We start from the raw sequence: 18,140 nt of genomic DNA, 5'->3' as shown, positions 1-18,140 counted from the left end.
TACATCCTAGATTGCTAAAAGAGGTAAGGGAGCAGATTGTGGAGCCTTTGATAGAAATTTCCCAGGCATTTCTGAACATAGGAGTAGTCCCAGGGGACTGGAGCATTGCAAATGTGACACTGTTGTTTAAGCAAGATGCAAAGAGCAGCCCAGGAAATTACAGAGCTGTCAAGATCAACTTGACATCAATAGTGGGAACACTGATGGAGGCTATGACATAGAATAAAGTAAACATACTAGACCGTCAGCATGGCTTTGTTAAGGGCAGGTCATGTCTGACACATTTAACTGAGTTCTTTGAGGTGATACAGGCAGTGAATGAAGGTAGTGTTATGGATGTTGTGTATTTGTATATTCAGAAAGCATTTGATACAGTGCCACACAGCAGGTTGGTTAGCAAATTAATATTGTTTGGGACTGTTGGGTCTTGGCAGCATGGATTATAAGTTGGCTAAAGGAAATGAAACTGAAGATAGGTACAGATGGTCAGTTCTCAGATTTGAGATGAGTTGAAAATGGTGTTCGCTCGGGATCAGTGTTTGGACGCTTGTTTTGTTCAGCACCCAGTCAGGAACCAAAATCCGAGACCCTCAGATTAAACGTTTGATGCTTTACCTATTTCAGTTTCACAATGTTAAATATCCACCTGGAGTAGGTGGGACTTGACCCCAGGCCTCCTAATTTAGAGGGAGGAACATGACCACTGCAACAAGAGCTCTTAAACATTTATTAATCAACCTCTTCAGACCACGTTATAATACACCTCTGGTACAAGTGGGATTTCAGAACACTACCACTGTGTTGCAAGAGTTCTTCATGCCAATCTTTACCAAATGTAATATCTCCAGATATGTAAGCTAACACAAAGTTTGGTGGTAGGTGAGCTATGAGTAGGATGCAGAGATGCTTCAGTATGATTTGGACAAACGGAGTGAGTGGGCAAATGCATGGTAGATACAGTATTTTGTGGATAAATGTGAGGTTATCCATTTTAGTTGCTAAAACAGGAAGGCAGATTATCGAATGGCTATAAATTGAAAGAGGTAACGTGCATTGAGACCTTAGTGTCCTCTTATACTATTGGTAGAGATAAGCATGCAGATGTAGCAGGTTATAAAGCAAGCAAATGGTATGTAGGCCTTCATAGCAAGAGGATTCCAGTACAGGAGTGTCTTGTTGCAATTAGTGAGGGCACACCTGAAATACTGTGTGCCGTTCTGGTCTCTTTATCTAAGGAAGGACGTTCTTGCTATAGAGAGAGTGCAGAGAAGGATTATATTTGCTGGAGTTCAGAAAATTGAGGGGCATTGTCACAGAAATCCATGAAATGTTAAGAGGAGAAGATAGCGTAGATGTAGGAATGATGTTTCAATGGTAGGGAGTCCAGAATCCGGGGTCACAGACTAAGGATATGGGGTAAATCATTTAGGTTTGGGGAGATATTTCTTCACCAACAGAGTGGTGAGCCGATGGAACTCGATACCACAGAAAGCAATCAAAGACAAAACACTTTGAATTCAAGGAAGAATTGGATGTAGCACTTGAGGCTGAAGGGATAATAGGATATGGGGGTAAAGCAGGAACAGGGTACTGAATTTGATGATCAGCCACGATCATAATGAATAGCGTAGTCAGCTTGGAAGACTGGCCGACTTATAGAGTCATAGAGATGTATAGCATGGAAACAGACCCTTTGGTCCAACCCATCCATGCCGACCAGATATCCCAACCTAATCTAGTCCCTCCTGCCAGCACCCGGCCCATATTCCTCCAAACCCTTCCTATTATATACCCATCCAAATGCCTCTTAAATGTTGCAATTGTACCAGCCTCCACCACTTCCTCTGGCAGCTCATTCCATACCCGTACCACCCTCTGTGTCTCTTTTATATCTTTCCCCTCTCACCCTAAACCTATGTCTTCTTGTTCTGGATTCCCCGACCCCAGGGAAAAGACTTTGCCTATTTACCCTATTCATGCCCCTCATAATTTTGTAAACCTCGATAAGGCCACCCCTCAGCCTCCGATGCTCCAGGGAAAACAGCCCCAGCCTGTTCAGCTTCTCTCTATAGACCAAATCCTCAAACCCTGGCAACATCCTTGTAAATCCTTTCTGAACCCTTTCAAGTTTCACAATTTCTTTCTGATAGGAATGAGACCAGAATTCCATGCAATATTCCAACAAACAGTGGCCTAACCAATGTCCTGTACAGCTGCAACATGACCTCCCAATTCCTGTACTGAATACTCTGACCAATAAAAGAAAGCATACCAAATGCCTTCTTCACTATCCTATCTACCTGCGACTCCACTTTCAAGGAGCTATGAACCTGCACTCGAAGGTCTCTTTGTTCAGCAACACTCCCTAGGACCTTACCATTAAGTGTATAAGTCCTGCTAAGATTTGCCTTCCCAAAATGCAGCACCTCACATTTATCTGAATTAAACTCCATCTGCCACTTCTCAGCCCATTGGCCCATCTGGTCAAGATCCTGTTGTAATCTGAGGTAACCCTCTTAGCTGTCCACTATACCTCCAATTTTGGTGTCATCTGCAAACTTACCAACTGTACCTCTTATGCTCACATCCAAATCATTTATGTAAATGACAAAAAGTAGAGGACCCAACACCGATCCTTGTGGCACTCCACTGGTCACACGCCTCCAGTCTGAAAAACAACTCTTCACCACCACCCTCTGTCTTCTGCCTTTGAGCTTCTATGCTTTTGTATTTTACTTCTGTACTGAAAATGTAGCACCAGTAAGACACTTTATTTGCCTATTTAGAGTATATAGTGTCACCTTCTAGTGATAAACTATCTCAAATATTTGAAATGATACATCAGTGTTTTCCAAAATTTATTAATATCCTTTAATTATTGGAACCATGTATGGCTCCAACTACCTACTGTACCTAAAAATTCAACTGAAATTACTTCAAAATACCATCCTGGCTTCTTTTAATCTCTAAAAGACTTGTTACATATTTTAAGTTATAAAACTAAATCAATTTAAATTATAGTTGTGTATCTGAATAAAAGCGTGCTTTAGCTCAAAGCATTTTCACATTTGTTAGCCTAAGTTTACATTAGCCTGAGCCATAAAAACAACCATAATGCCACAACTTTTGATCAAGGCTAGATGGCTATTCTTTCTTACAGAAAGTGTTTTACAACTAACCACAATTAAAATAACAATATTCCCCACTTGCTGAGTTGTCAAAATTATTGAAAATATTGCTCAATCCTACAGTGAGCACTGTAAAAATTTCCAACACTTTTGGTTTGATATGATTTATTATTGTCACATATACTGAGATACAGTGAAAAGTACTGTTTTGCATGCTCACCAGAAAAGTCATTCCTTATATAAGTACTTCAGGGTAATAGAACAGAATGCAGAATAGAGGGGAATGCCAAAGGAGAATGGGAAAAGAATCCTGCATGGCATACCCGAAGTTTGGAGAAAATGTTTTTGCAATCATATCAAAAGAGAAGGGGTGACTAAGATACCTTAAAAAAAAACAGATATGGTTAATATTGAAAGTTAAGAAATTGCAGACTTGAAAAATGACTGTGACATTTATTTCAAAGTAGGGAAGAAAGATAAATAAACATTCAGGGGAAATTAATAATGTAATAACAACTGCAAAGTAAAGTTAACTTAAGCAAGTAAATAGTTTAGAGAAAATAATGGCATTAAAGACTGACAAATTCCCTCCATGACTGTTTCCATGCTAGGATTTTAAAGGAGCTAGTTGAAGAAACTGCAAATGCATTTTCAGGAATTGTCCTTTCAGTTTGAAAATTTGCAATTGTAGTTTTATTATTTAAGAAAGATTATAATAAAAAAAGCCAGGAAATTATAGACTTATTAGTCCAACATCTGTTCTGGGGAAGTATTTGGAATCTGTAACTAAAGACATCTTGGCTGAAGATTTAGAGAAATTTGTGCCAAATAAACAGACAATATGAATTGAATAATTTAATTTACTTAGAGCCATTGTGCAGAATATTGGCAGAGTATTGATAGCCTTCCCGTTTGTGTGTTTGGAAGTGAAGATGATTTAATTAATGGGACAATGCTGGGAAGGGACAGTGCTCCCAATCCATCTTTGCTTGATTAAGTCCAGAGACTGAAGGCTTGTTGAAAATCTTCCAGTGCAAACATAGAAGGACAATTAATGCCACAAAAGGACATCATCCCACCACTACCAGTACTAACATGTTAAGTAAGCTCTGTCAGATTTGGTTGTTGGCTTCAGGAGGATAGTGGCCTTCCCTCAAAAAAATCCTCAGTGCCTGATCAAAGAATGTAGCATCATTTTCTACTCCCTCCTACCCAGTCTGTAACTCCCCACATCCCATTCCACTCACTCAGCTGTGGTGTGGTTCCTTCATCAATCCAATAATTTGCGAGCTACATTACTGGCAATGACCACCACATGCTGATGGTCAGCAGATCTCAAGGAATGAGATTTCCACCTTCAGAGCCCTAAAGGCCTAATGCTGGACAGTTAAGTGCTTGATGAACACTTAACTTCAGCTGGTCTTCCCCAACAGGTCTATCTGATCAGACAGTGTGCAAGAGTACCATCAACAACAACAACACTTTGGCCTTATGGCATAAGACCATTCAACTCATGGAGTTCTATGCTGAATTCCATAGATTATCCAACCAGTCCCATTTCATCACTGAATCTTCAAAGTTCTGTAAGTTGATTACACAAGTGCCTATACAATTTCCTTTTGAAATTATTCATCTACCCTGCTTCCAGCACATCAGATGGCAAGTTCCAGGTCATTACCATTTACTGTATATAAAAGCTCTTTTTTTACATTTCCCACATACCTATTGAGAATTAACAATACTCAAAGTGGGTATTTTAATATCAAGCAGCCTTCTTTCAGGGTCTGGTGATTTTACAGGTCTGTGACTATCCCTTGGTCATTGTATCATCCGCTAATTGGAACAGCATTTCTTTATGCACTTTATTTAAGTCATAATCTTGAATATTTCTATTAATCCATGCTCCAACATTTTAGAGTCATAGTCATACAGCGTAACAGACCCTTTGGTCCAACATGTCCATATTTCCAAAACTAAGTTAGTCCCACTCACCTGCGTTTGGCTCATATCTCTCTAAACCTTTCCTAATCACATACCTGTCCAAATGTCTCTTAAATGTTGCAGCTGCACTTCTGTCTACCACTTCCCCTGGCAGTTCATTCCATACACAAAATACCCTCTGTATGAAAAAGTTGTCCCTCAGGTCCCCTTTAAATCTTCCTTCTTTTCCGAGGAGAGAACCCCATTTCTCCAATCCAAACTTCTGGATTAAACTTCTCATTTCTGGAACTATTCTGACAAATGTCGTCTTGCAGCAGGCTCCTTTAACCAGAAAATCAATTTTTAAGTCGATGAAATAGTAAACAGATAAACGCTTTTATGGATGTAGCCTTCTAAAGAAACGGTCAAAGAGAAAGCTTCCATATAAGATGCTGTCAGCTCAAAAAAAAATTAATGTAATTGGAGACAAATTATTTGCGTGTTTGGCTATTTTTAATGATGTGGAGTTGTCTGCAGGACCTGGGTGGGACAAGGTCAGAAGTCACATGATGCCAGATTACAGTCCAACAGGTCTATTTGTAATCACAAACTCTCTAAACGCTGTTCTTTCGTTAGGTGAAGGTATTTTTAAATTAGTGAAAATAGTGAGGTACTTGGACGCTGCTCAGTCACCTCTGTTCCCCGAAAGGCGGGGCCAATACTAGCCACGCGACCACATCGGTCACGCCCCTTCTCTACCATGCCCCTCCCCCAGACACCCCGCTCATTGTCCCACTCGACTCACAGAGAGGTCCCACCCCACTGTTGTCTGCCCTCCCGCCAAGCCCCACCCCACTGCGGCTCCGCCCTTCCACCCCTACGGTGGCCCCGCCCCAAGCCGGCCGCTCGCAGTGCCTGCCGGGAGTCGTGTCCTGTGGCCTGTCGGGAAGATGGAGGATTCTATGCTCGATGACTTTCTCAAGAGGAACCGGGAGATGGCGGACCACAGCCTGGAGCGGCTGCGCGGCCTGTCTGAAAGCGACAAACACTGGACGGCGCGAAGGAGCTTCCTGGTCCGGAACCTGTCCGATTACCCGCGGGACCGCCTGGATTACCTGGTCGCGCTTTCCATGGTCTGGTCCAACCATGTCTTCATGGGCTGTCGGTGAGTGTGTGTGGAGAGGGCAGGGCCCCACTAGACGGAGGAGCATCTTGGTGGGTGGGGAAGGTAGACCCTCCGGAGGTCTCCGTCAGCAGCGAGGCCGCTTGGAGTGCTCCCCAGCCAGGCCAGGTGCTTTTCTGATGAAGGGCTTTTGCCCGAAACGTCGATTTTCCTGCTCCTCGGATGCTGCCTGACCTGCTGTGCTTTTCCAGCACCACTCTAATCTTGACTCTGAGCTCCAGCATCTACAGTCCTCACTTTCGCCTACGAAACGAGACCGGTTACTGTCCTTTTCCCCAGCAGTCCCTAGAGGTTATTCATCATTGTCAGACCCAAGGGTTTGAGAGACAGCCCAGTTCCCCTCCCTCATGGGGTCACTGAGACAGAGATTCAACAGGAACATAAGACAGTGAGTAAATTTCCCTTCTCATGTCTCTGTTAGGGACAAGATTTTCGTACTCCACCCAGGTTTCAAACAGGCCAGTAACAAGTGGCATGTGTGCTATAAGACATGTTTGTATTTTCAAAAATATTTGTAAAGTTACAGCTGTGCATGGGGGTGGGGGCACGGGTTTAGTAGAATTCAAATGCAATATTCTCCTTTCCCCCCCCCCCCAACAACCACCTTTAGATTATTCTGAATAACTTTTTGTTATGTGATTTAGTTACAGCGATCAGCTTATGGAAAAGGTTTTGGATATGGCAGATGGTGTTCATGTGGAAGATGCACCACATTTCACCACAAGAGATGAAATAATGCAACAGGTACTGTACAATAAGCAAATAAATTTACAACACTGAAGGGAGATCTGCAGCCCAGTATGTCTGTGCCAGTCAAGAAAATATCTGTCAAATTCCACTTTCCAGCTCTTGTTACAGTACGTCAAGTGCATATCCTGGATTTCTTATTAAATGTAAGAGTTTCACTTCTCCACTCTTACAGACAGATGTAGATTCCCATCATCGCCAAGATGTAAACATCCCCCATCAACTTCTCTCTGATCTTTCTGTCAGCTATTTGAATCTGTGCTTCCTGTTTGTTGACTCCTCTCAGCTAACAGATATAAGTTCCCCCTTATCCACACTATTGAGGATCCTCATAAATTCTATATATCTCTAAATATCCCTTCAGTCTCTCTATTCCATTGTCCACAAATAAATGTGCTATGAACTGGTTGTGTTAATGTTCAAAATATGGGTAAGTAGAAGTGACATATCAGCAAAAAACGGCACCTCCAATCACAGGCTGTTTCTTATTGGCAGTTAGTGAATTTATCTGCAGAAAATATAGGAGAGAAACTGTCTGTGATTAACGGAACAATGAGCACCATGGAGGTAAGTGATGTCTTTTGTTTTTAAAGGCATTGCCCTCTCGTGTAGGTGCTGACCCATATAGGAATACAAGGGTCAGGTTCGTGAAAAGGCTTTGGAGTACAAGAGGAGCCAGAAACTACGAAAGGGTTAGCTGGATTCTCTGACAGAATGGAGTAAAGAAACATATCTTAGCACCTTTGCAACCATCCCACATTCCTTGTCCGTGGTAAAAAGTTCACACGTGACTGTGCAGGAATGAATGAAACCTACTGTTAGTGACTGAGTGTGTCAACCCTTGAAACTAGGAGTGAACATCCACACGACTTTCCCCTCCAGAAAACAGGTCAGGAGAAGCAGAAAACTCTCCCAGGTAGCTCAGTGTGTTCACCACCAGAGGCAAATACAAGGTCAGTATTAGTTAAACTCATTCCTTAGCTCAGCCTCCAGCTGTTTCTCTGGTAATCAAGACTTGGGGCCTAGTCTGTCTCTGAATCTCCTTCTGTGTTTCGTAGTGTTTAGCTGTGCTGCTTGTAACTTTTAATGATTGTTGTTATTTTTATGTAAATGATCCATTTATTGCTTTGATTCTTTTTTTGGAAATTCATGTTTGTTGTGCCAAACCTGATCTTTGAGATTTGCACGTTGGCCCTTGCCTAAGAAAAAAATGAAATTTAGGGCAATGATGTGAAAAAGGTTGGACAGCTCAGCTTTTGTTTTGAAAGCTATGTAAATGTGGGATCATTAATTGAGTATTCCCTCGAGCTTTCCTTTAAAAATTCAATTGTTCTCTATATTAGACATTTGAAATGGATTTAACATCCTCAATATATTTATTCTTTATTCACTTTACAAAAATCCACGTAATGTTAAACAAATTGATCAAATCATGACTTTTCCAGTCCATTAGAACTTTGTTGTGACAGTTCATAATGGATTGGGTTTCACACCAATCTGTTGAACATTTTAGCTTTCCAATATATAGTTACATTTGAAAAAGATATATTTTGATGGACTTATACCTGCCAATTTGCCAATTAACTAGTTATCCGATGTCTTTAGTTTTAAATCAAGTGTATGTTCCCAACACAGGAGATAGGACACAAGTATGATACTAGGAGAAAGTGAGGACTGCAGATGCTGGAGATCAGAGACGGGAGTGTGGTGCTGGAAAAGCGCAGTAGGTCCTGCTCCTTGGATGCTGCCATTCCTGATGAAGGGCTTATGGCCAAAATGTCGATTCTCCTACTTCTCAATGCTGCCTAACTCAGTGCTTTTCCAGCACTACACTCTCGACATAAGTATGATACTCTGATATGGTTTTACTGAAACCTCTTCTGTGTTTTCTGTAATTAAACTTGAAATCACATGACACAAGTTACACAAAATGTAATTCAGCTGACAGTTTATTAACCAATTAGAAATGGCAATACTTTTAACAACAAAGAGACGTGTGAGAATTCCTAGAAGCATAGCATTCCAGTGGGAACTCTATCAACAAATTGACTTGGATCCATTTACCACCCTTTGAGACAAAGAACAGGAAATGGTGGCTCACTGATGATGATACATAGTATGGTGACGAAACGTCTGAAAACGAATCTTCCAGCTCAGTGAGCAAATATACATCCAGATAACTTACTGTTGGCATGAATTCATTTACTTTTTTTTTTTGAGGAAGAAAATGCAAAGCAGTTGCCAGGTTGCTGGACAAAGATTGATAGGCACATAGATTTTTTGTTGTGATTTTGCGTGTGCTCCAGCTCATGATAGCATTAGCAACAAATGCAGCCTCTTTTAAATGGATATAAAGATCTAGTTATGATCTTGCTGTCTCAAAATAGTTTGTCAGTGAAATTGACTCCTCAGTATAAAAAAGCCAACAGATTTCATGTTATTTTCTGACCTCCTAGATTTTGATTTCCTAACACTGTTGTGGTCAATGTGTATACTGATTTAAGGTTAGAGGAAGGTTCGTGTTAAAAACACTTGTTCTCAGCAATGCACTGGTTAGGTTCCTCCTACCTGATAAATGTTTGATATGTCTGTGTTCTTGGACAGAAGGCAATACGTTTGTTGCCCTGTTTGTTTTAATGTGATGAAGTCTAAGATTGCCAACATTTAAAGGTGTGGATGCTGAATTAAACAACCTTGTGACTGAAACTATTTTGGATGTATTACAAGATTTTTGTTGCATTCTATAAATAAACGATATGGTGTGTGATTAAGGATGAACTAAGGGATCCAAGATGGCGGCGACCCAGCAAGTCTGAGTCTACAGTGGTCCTCCCAAGACTTGGGTAAAGTGGGTTACCCACCCCCCACCACACTCACCAAATCATTTAAAATAGCTGTTTAATTTAATTAGTTGCTTAGTATTAAATTTAAACAATCTTTAGTCAAAATGACCAAAGGGAAGGGAGCCCGCAGCTCTTAGCAAGCAGGAACCCTCTCCAGCTGCAGCAGAGGCGTCCATAGCTGCCCCGGGGGACTTACCTACAGTGGCGAGCCTCGTGGAAATCATCTCTAAGCTCGATGCAAAGATCGACACTTTCATTGAAGAATCCCGAAATCGATGGGACTCACTCTCGGCCGCTCTGCAAAAGCACAACCGAGACATTAAAGAAATCGTGCGTCGAGTCGGAGGGGCGGAGCTAAAGGCCGCGACCTCCAAAACTACAGCACAATCGGCCGTGGATCAGGTCCAGACTCTCGAACAGCGAGTCCGGACCTTAAAGAATCATATTGATGACCTCGATAATAGAGGTCGTCGAAAAAATATTCGTTTGCTGGGCCTTCCCGAACGGGAAGAGGAAGGCCAACTTACAGCGTTCCTCGAGCAGTGGCTGTCACAACTTTTAAATCTGGAAGCTGGATCAGGCCAGGTAAGGGTAGAATGTGCCTACCGGGTCGCAATACGCGGGCCTGGCTTGAACCAGCTTCCCCGCCTGGTCCTGTTTTGGCTGCAGAGCCATAGGGAGAGGCAGATACTCCTAGAAGTTTCTAGAAATCTTGGAAAAGATTCCCAAGCTATGATCTATAAAGGATCCAAGATCATGTTATTCCAGGACTTTTTCCCCGGCTCTGGTCCGAAAGAGGAAGGCATTCGATGAGGCGAAGAAGCGTTTAAGGGACTTAAATATTCAGTACTCCTTACGCTACCCAGCGATGCTACACTTTAACCATGAAGGATCCATGTATAACTTTGGATTGCCAGAAAAGGCGAAGGAATTTTTGGACTCATAGATAAATTGTAAGAGATAATGGATGTTGGTTTGCCTTTCCCCCACTCTGGTTTATATCTCTCCCCCCCCCCCCCCCCCCCCCCCTCCCCTCCACCACCACCTTTTTCTTTTTTTCTTACCTTACTGTTTAATATTATATTGGGGGGTGGAGAGAGGGATTTATTTATTTGTTCTCTCTTTAACGATTTTCTCACCGTTAACTCTAGCTTTGTATTATATCTGAATTCTCCTCATCCTACTGAGGAGCGCCTGGGTCAAGGGTGGGGGCATTGGTTGGGAGAGGATACGATGGACCTTTGGAAAGGAAGTGACACCCCCTGGGAAAGGAAGTGACACCCCCTGGGAACAAGGGGGAAAATCTCCATTTAAATACGTTTTATTTTTTTTTATTATTTAGAAATAGTTTTTATTATCCTGTTGTGAGTGTATTAGAGAGCCTTTATTTTTGTGAATTTTATATGCTCTATGCTTGGGATGTTCCGGATAGGGTTTCCCTTCCCAAGGGGTCTCTGATTTGCCTGGACGACTATGGTTGATCAGTCGGTTAAGTGGTGCACTTGGAATGTCAAGGGGAGTAATTCGCCAGTCAAAAAGAAGAAAATATTGTCAAATCTTAAGAAAGAAAGAGTTGATATAGCTCTCCTACAGGTGACACACCTGTTGGATAAAGAACACATGAAATTACGACAGGGTGGATTTGATCAAGCCTTTTTTTTTCTTCTTAGCTCAAAAAGTAGGGGAGTTGTTATCCTTGTTTGGAAGAATTTCCCTTTCAAAATCCTAAATCAGGTAAAAGACGAATCTGGACAATATATTTTGATCAAAGCCCTTATAAATGGAGAGGAATATGGGATTTTAAATTTGTACTGCCCCCTGGCACACCCCATTAAATTTATAAAGGAAGCCTTTTCAAAATTGATGGCTTTTGGTGCCCGTCATACAATTATAGGGGGAGACTTTAATTGTATTATGGATCCGGAAATAGATAGGATTCCCAAGAGTACTGCAGGAGTATCTCCCAGATCTAGACAATTGGTGGATCTGAATAAAGAATTAGGATTAGTAGATGTATGGAGATGTCTTCATCCACAGGGCAGAGATTTTTCTTTTTACTCCAATCCACATAAATGTCATACCAGAATTGATATGTTTTTTGCCCCCTCGATTTTTAAAAATTCCATATCATCCTGTAAAATAGGTAATATAGCAATTTCTGACTACGCTTCTGTATATATGGAAACCAAGGCAAGGAACAACGGGACATCCCCTCGGCATTGGCATATGGACCCCTTCCTAATGAAAGATAGTAAATTTGTAAAGTACTTCTCTCAAGAATTTAAAACTTTTTTAGAAATTAATTTAGGCACGGCTAGCAACCCATCAATGATGTGGGAGACCATCAAAGCTTATGCGCGAGGTTTGATCATCTCCTACTCAGCAACCCAGAAAAAATTAAAGGGAGAACAACAGCGTCTGCTCGAAGCTCGCTTAAAAGCAGCTGAAACAGCATACACTGATAGACCTATTATTAAATTGCAAAGGATTACGGCCCTTAGGACAGCTCTAAATACTACGCTTACCCAAACGGCTAAGAGGGAAATATTATTTGCAAAACAAAGGTTATATGAATTTGGCGACAAACCGGGTAGATACTTAGCATTTCTTGCAAAGAAAACAAAAGGCCCCTCAAACTATTACGTCTATCAAGGAAAGTCCGGGTATTTTGACTCATGATCATAAAAAGATTAATGCAATCTTTAGAAAATTTTATTCTGATTTATGTAAATTGCAGGATTGTGAAGACAGGACTAGGAGGATGCAATCATTTTTTAAAAATTTGACCTTTCCGGGCTTAAATCCGGAACAGGTATCGGTCTTAAATGCTCCCCTAACAGTCCAAGAAATACTTGACGCAATCAGGCAACTTCATCTGGGCCCGGTGCCTTACCGCTCTGGTTTTCTATAAAGAATTTACAGAAATATTGGCTGGTCCACTTATGGACATGTATAACTATGCATATAGTCAGGGTTGTCTCCCGCCTTCGCTGAAAGGGGCAAATATCTCTCTTATCCTTAAAAAAGGAAAGGATCCAGAAAATTGTACGTCATACAGACCAATATCCTTGCTAAATGTAGATTTTAAAATCCTTTCTAAAACATTAGCATTGAGACTGGAAAGGGTACTGCCACATATCATAAAGGAGGATCAGACGGGATTTATTAAGGGCTGTAGATTATCCAATAATATTAGAAGGGTTTTGAATATGATTCAAGCCTGCCATAGGGAAAGATACCAGTAGTAGTTTCATTAGACCCGGAAAAGGCATTCAACAGGGTTGAATGGTCATATTTGTTTTACACATTGGAAAGGTTTGGCGTTGGAAAGGTGTTTACCAAATGGATCTCAACATTGTATAGTGATCCCAAAGCAGTTGTGGTTACCAATGGATTAGGTTCGGATAGCTTCAGTGTGGGTAGGGGCTGCCGTCAGGGATGTCCTCTCTTGCCATTGTTATTTACGCTAATAATTGAACCACTAGCAGAAGCTATACGAGCTGATCCTAATATAACGGCCCCGAGGATTGGTACAGGTAAACATAAAATCACCCTTTATGCAGATGATGTTCTTCTGTTCCTCAGTAATCCTCTGATGTCCGTACCTCACTTAATCCAAGTTATTAATACATTTAGCACATTCTCAGGCTATAAAATTAATTTTTCAAAATCGGAGGCTATGCCAATGGGTGGCCTTGCTATGATACCCCACTTAGTGGACGGATCCCTTTTTCCCTTTCGTTGGTCCATGGAGGGTTTCTTATATTTAGGCATTTTTATTACCCCAGTATTTGGTCAGTTGTACAAGGCTAATTTTGTGCATTTACTGGAAAGGATAAGACAGGACCTCCAACGATGGGGAGACCTTCCAATTTCCTGGCTGGGTAGAATAGCACTAATTAAAATGAATGTCCTGCCCCGTCTCCTATACCCTATGAGAATGTTTCTGGTTATGCTGCCGAGGCTGGCACTACGTAAATTATATGGCTGGTTGGGTTCCTTTATGTGGAATCATTAAGCTGAAGAAGCTACAGCTTCCCCAGGCAAGGGGAGGATTGGACTTCCCAGATTTTAGGAAATATCAGTTAAGTTCCCTATTAAGTTACATAGCTGATTGGGTCTTGTCTAATTCGCAATCAATCTGGCTGGACATCGAGGCTTCTCAAGTAAAATACCCACTTATTAACCTTTTATTTTCAGACAAGAGGAAAATCATTATGGATCACTGTAAAAACTCTATAATACTAAACACAATTAAAGCTTGGAATATAATGCGGCAAAATGATGGCAACTCACATAAGCGTCCCCCTATGCGCCAATAGTGGGAGCATGGGGATTCCAACCGGGGTTTACAGATGCCACTTTTATACTCTGGAGATCCAGGGGTGTCTCGTCTAGGGGACCTATTTAAAGATGGGGTCCTGATGTCTCTTGAACAGCTGCGTCAGAAATTCGGATTACCTAATGGAGACCTCTTTCGATACTTCCAAATTCAAGACTATATACAGAAGAAGACTACGTTATTAGATAGTCTTTATAAATCAGATAGAGAATGTAGAGTGCTATGACCAATGGGGGTATCTTCCGTCAGTACTATTTATCATTTACTACATCGGGAGATATGGACAATCTGCTTAAAACATGGGATCAGGATTTGGGACTAGAAATCTCTATAGAAACATGGAATGACATTTGGGCAAACGCTAGAAGAATTACCATCTGTAACAGAACTCAGGCTATCCAGCTGAAGATACTTCATAGGGTCCATATAGCACCGGATCGATTGGCAAAATTTAAGGCAGGAGCATCTCCAATGTGTCCCAAATGTAAAATAGAGGTGGGCACTCTTGTACATTGTAAAAACAATGACTGCAGATGCTGAAAATCAAATACTGGATTAGTGGTGCTGGAAGAGCACAACAGTTCAGGCAGCATCCAACAAGCAGCAAAATCAACGTTTCGGGCAAAAGATGCTTCAGGCTCACTGCCTTTATTCCTGATGAAGGGCTTTTGCCCGAAACGTTGATTTCGCTGCTTGTTGGATGCTGCCTGAACTCTTGTACATTGCCTATGGACCTGTCATAAGATCCGTAGATATTGGATTAAAGTAGCAAGTACCCTGACAGAAACTCTAGGAACGGAAATTAAAGTGGATTCTGTATCTCTCCTTTTTGGGCCTTTTGAACTTTCCCTCCCTGGACATGTACGGGAAGAGACTATTTTCTATTCTCTCTTTCTGTGCAAGGAAAAATATTTTGGTAAACTGGGTGGCTGAGGGCCCCCCTGGACTTTCAAATTGGTACAGATTAATTATGGAATGTATTCCCCTTGACTTCCTTACAAATATGGTGCACCGAAAGACCGAATTATTTTATAAAATATGGCAGCCCTTCTTGAATTACATAAATACAGATATTTCGGCTATCCTAACAAGGGCTTTTATTTAATTGAGATTACGAACCTGGTTGGTCTGGGGCCCCTTAGGAGAGGAATCCTGCACGAATACGGGTTTTGTTACATTTGATGTAACACATTCCGAGCATGTATCTCACTACATGTTATCCGTTGTTTTTCTTTTGGGTTTTTTTTCTCTTATTTGAATAATGTAAGAGACTTGAATATACACTCTGGTTAGTTGTAGTTAGATTAGTAGTTAATTGAGTTTTTTTTCTCTGTACTTTTTCTTTTGTTAAATTTTGGCTATTGTATATTTAAGATTTAATTGTATACCAATGTTTATACTTGAGAGTTTTGTTTATTTTCGTAAACTTGTAAAAATGTTAAATTTCTAATAAAAATATCTATTTTTAAAAAAAAAGATGAACCAAGTGGAGGATTCGATCATTTTAGATCTGTGCACTTTCTGAACCAATATGATTGAGAATGCATGTGATGGTAACCTAATCCTGACATATTTTCAATTTGATCTTCAGTCATTTACATTGTTTTGACATAGACAATATCTACCTTTTCATCTAGTTGAGGTTAGCATATTTTCATCAGGTAAAATGGGAAGTTCCACAGGCTGTAGGAATGATAAACTAGTGTGAAATCCATTCTGCTATCGAGTTATGACAGGCAAACTCTGAGAAAGTTAAAAAATCTTGATCTTTGATTTTTAGTATTTAGTGGATCATTTTGAAGTGAACACAAATGTATTAGATGTTGAATTATCTCATGAGAAATCAAATAACAAATGATAGTACAGTTAGTTCTGCTATTACACAGTAGTTCTATTCTCATGCAATCCCATATTATAAATAAATCACATTTAAACTAATGGCGCTGGAATTGCGTTATAACCAATACAGTACACATTTTAAAACATCACGCTTTAGAAACAATTCGTCAATTGTGTTATAGTGAATTTGTGCTAATGAAACATTATAACAGAATGACCTGTGCAAGGTGACAGCATTATCACAGTGGAACTTAATACTGTTTTACTCCATAGTAAGTGTGATAGGTGGAGGAAAAGTAGTACATTAATTTATGTCTACTCTCCTAAAATACAGAAGTCAGGGTTGACACCTCAGTACATTGTGGAGGCCAGCACTTCACATCAGAGGTGCCTTTATGGGGTGGATGTAAAAGATCTCATGGCACTATTTTGAATGGGTAGTTACCCCCAGTTTTGAAGCCAAAATGTATCCTTTAACGTCAACAAAAATTGTCTGGTCATTATCACATTATTGCTTATCAGAGTTTGATGTGTACAAATTGGCTGCTGGATTATTACATTAATTGCCTGTAAAGTACTTTTGAGATCTCAGATGATCATGAAAAATATTATATAAATGCAAGCTTGTTTTATTTTTCAGAGAAAGTAAAAGACTGTGCCACGACAGAGATCTTTTGATGGGACTGCTGTTTATACTGTAAGCTTCCCAGGTGTTGGAGAGAAGATATACTGAGATCACTGAGTCTTAAGTATCCAAAGAGTCAAATTTATTGCAGGTCTTTAATCTGAATCTCTTACCAGATTCTCTTAATATGGTTACATTTATTAACCATAAAGATTATGGAAGATTTGTGTAATTCTCTTACACAGTTGTAAATGGGAATTAGGTACAGACCTGCTTAGGGAATGGAAGGAACATTGTAAAATATCATCAGCCAGGATCAAAATGTTGAATGATTTCAGAGTTGACATTAAATGTTTGCTGTATGACTGCATCAGCTAAATTGATAACCAGGTTACACACTCTATTCCTGGGTCAAAGTTAAATAATTGGTCATTGCATGATGCTGCCTTTCGCAGGAGGAGAAAGAAATGTTTTTCTTTTAAAACTGTTTGGAGTTTGGAAAAGGAATATTTTAATATTTTCCATTTGCATCTCAAAGTAGATTGTATGATGCTGTTTGGCTTTTAGAACAAGGTCCAACATCTATTTATGATCTTACTGTTTTAAATTTGTTTGTAGATGAAATTGACTCTACCATAAACGAGCCAATACATTTCATGTTATTTTCTGACCTATTCTGGATTTCCATTTCCATGTTCTTGCTAATGTGTATATTTAGATTTTTTTGGGATAGGGAAGCAGTTTGATAGCGAAAATATTCGTTTTTAAAGATGCATCAGTTGGATTTCTACTTTGTGATAAAGGTCTGATGTATCTTTTCTTGACCGAAACTCAATGTATTATTTGTTATTTGTTATGGTTTTTGATACGATAAAACCTAAGATTTCAAATGTTAAGAATATTGGATGTCCAATTAAACACCCTCATGACTGAAAGTATCTTGGATTTATTTTATGGTACTGATTCTGTAGATCAATGTCCTTTTTGAACCAATGATTTACACTAATACCTTGTCATAGTTTCAATTGTGATCTTCTGTGGTTATCTGATTCATTTTGATGTTGAAAATACCTACTTTTGACTTCTGTTTTAACACTTTTACACTGGTTTTGTTAACAGTATGTGCAGGGACACAATTATATAATTGTTCAAGGCAATAAATTGACTTCATTATGTTTTTAGTGTGTATTTTTCATTGATTTGGAATTTATGCTATTAATATTTTTGACATTGGATTCTGTTAATTTGATTGCATTTATTATATACCTTACATTCAAATATTGGTCTGAATACCTGTCATTGAAAACATGAGAGATAAGGTTGTGTTGATTTAAGCAGTCAGACTGCTTAATCCATCTGACTGATGGATTCTCAGAAATGGATCTCCAAGGGCTAGGTTTTTGATTTGCTCAGTGTGGATCTCATTGAATCATCTTTAGATTAGATTAGACTTACAGTGTGGAAACAGGCCCTTCGGCCCAACAAGTCCACACCGCCCCGCCGAAGCGCAACC

The 18,140-nt window shown here is 40.1% G+C and overlaps 1 protein-coding gene across 1 annotated transcript; it reads left to right on the top strand.

The window, feature by feature from the left end:
• The first annotated feature begins 5,935 nt into the window (after window positions 1–5,935).
• Window positions 5,936–17,804, top strand: cdkn2aipnl (CDKN2A interacting protein N-terminal like). Its single transcript, XM_072590649.1, has 3 exons — window positions 5,936–6,213; window positions 6,876–6,975; window positions 16,643–17,804. The coding sequence occupies exons 1-3, from the start codon at window positions 5,999–6,001 to the stop codon at window positions 16,649–16,651; spliced, it is 324 nt and encodes a 107-aa protein (XP_072446750.1). The 5' UTR covers window positions 5,936–5,998; the 3' UTR covers window positions 16,652–17,804.
• Window positions 17,805–18,140: the final 336 nt, after the last annotated feature.

The sequence above is a fragment of the Chiloscyllium punctatum genome, chromosome 20 (assembly GCF_047496795.1).
Source record: "Chiloscyllium punctatum isolate Juve2018m chromosome 20, sChiPun1.3, whole genome shotgun sequence".
Classification (NCBI taxonomy): Eukaryota; Metazoa; Chordata; class Chondrichthyes; order Orectolobiformes; family Hemiscylliidae; genus Chiloscyllium; species Chiloscyllium punctatum.
The sequence above is the reverse complement of the archived record's forward strand: the minus strand, read 5'-3'. Positions and strand labels throughout refer to the sequence as shown.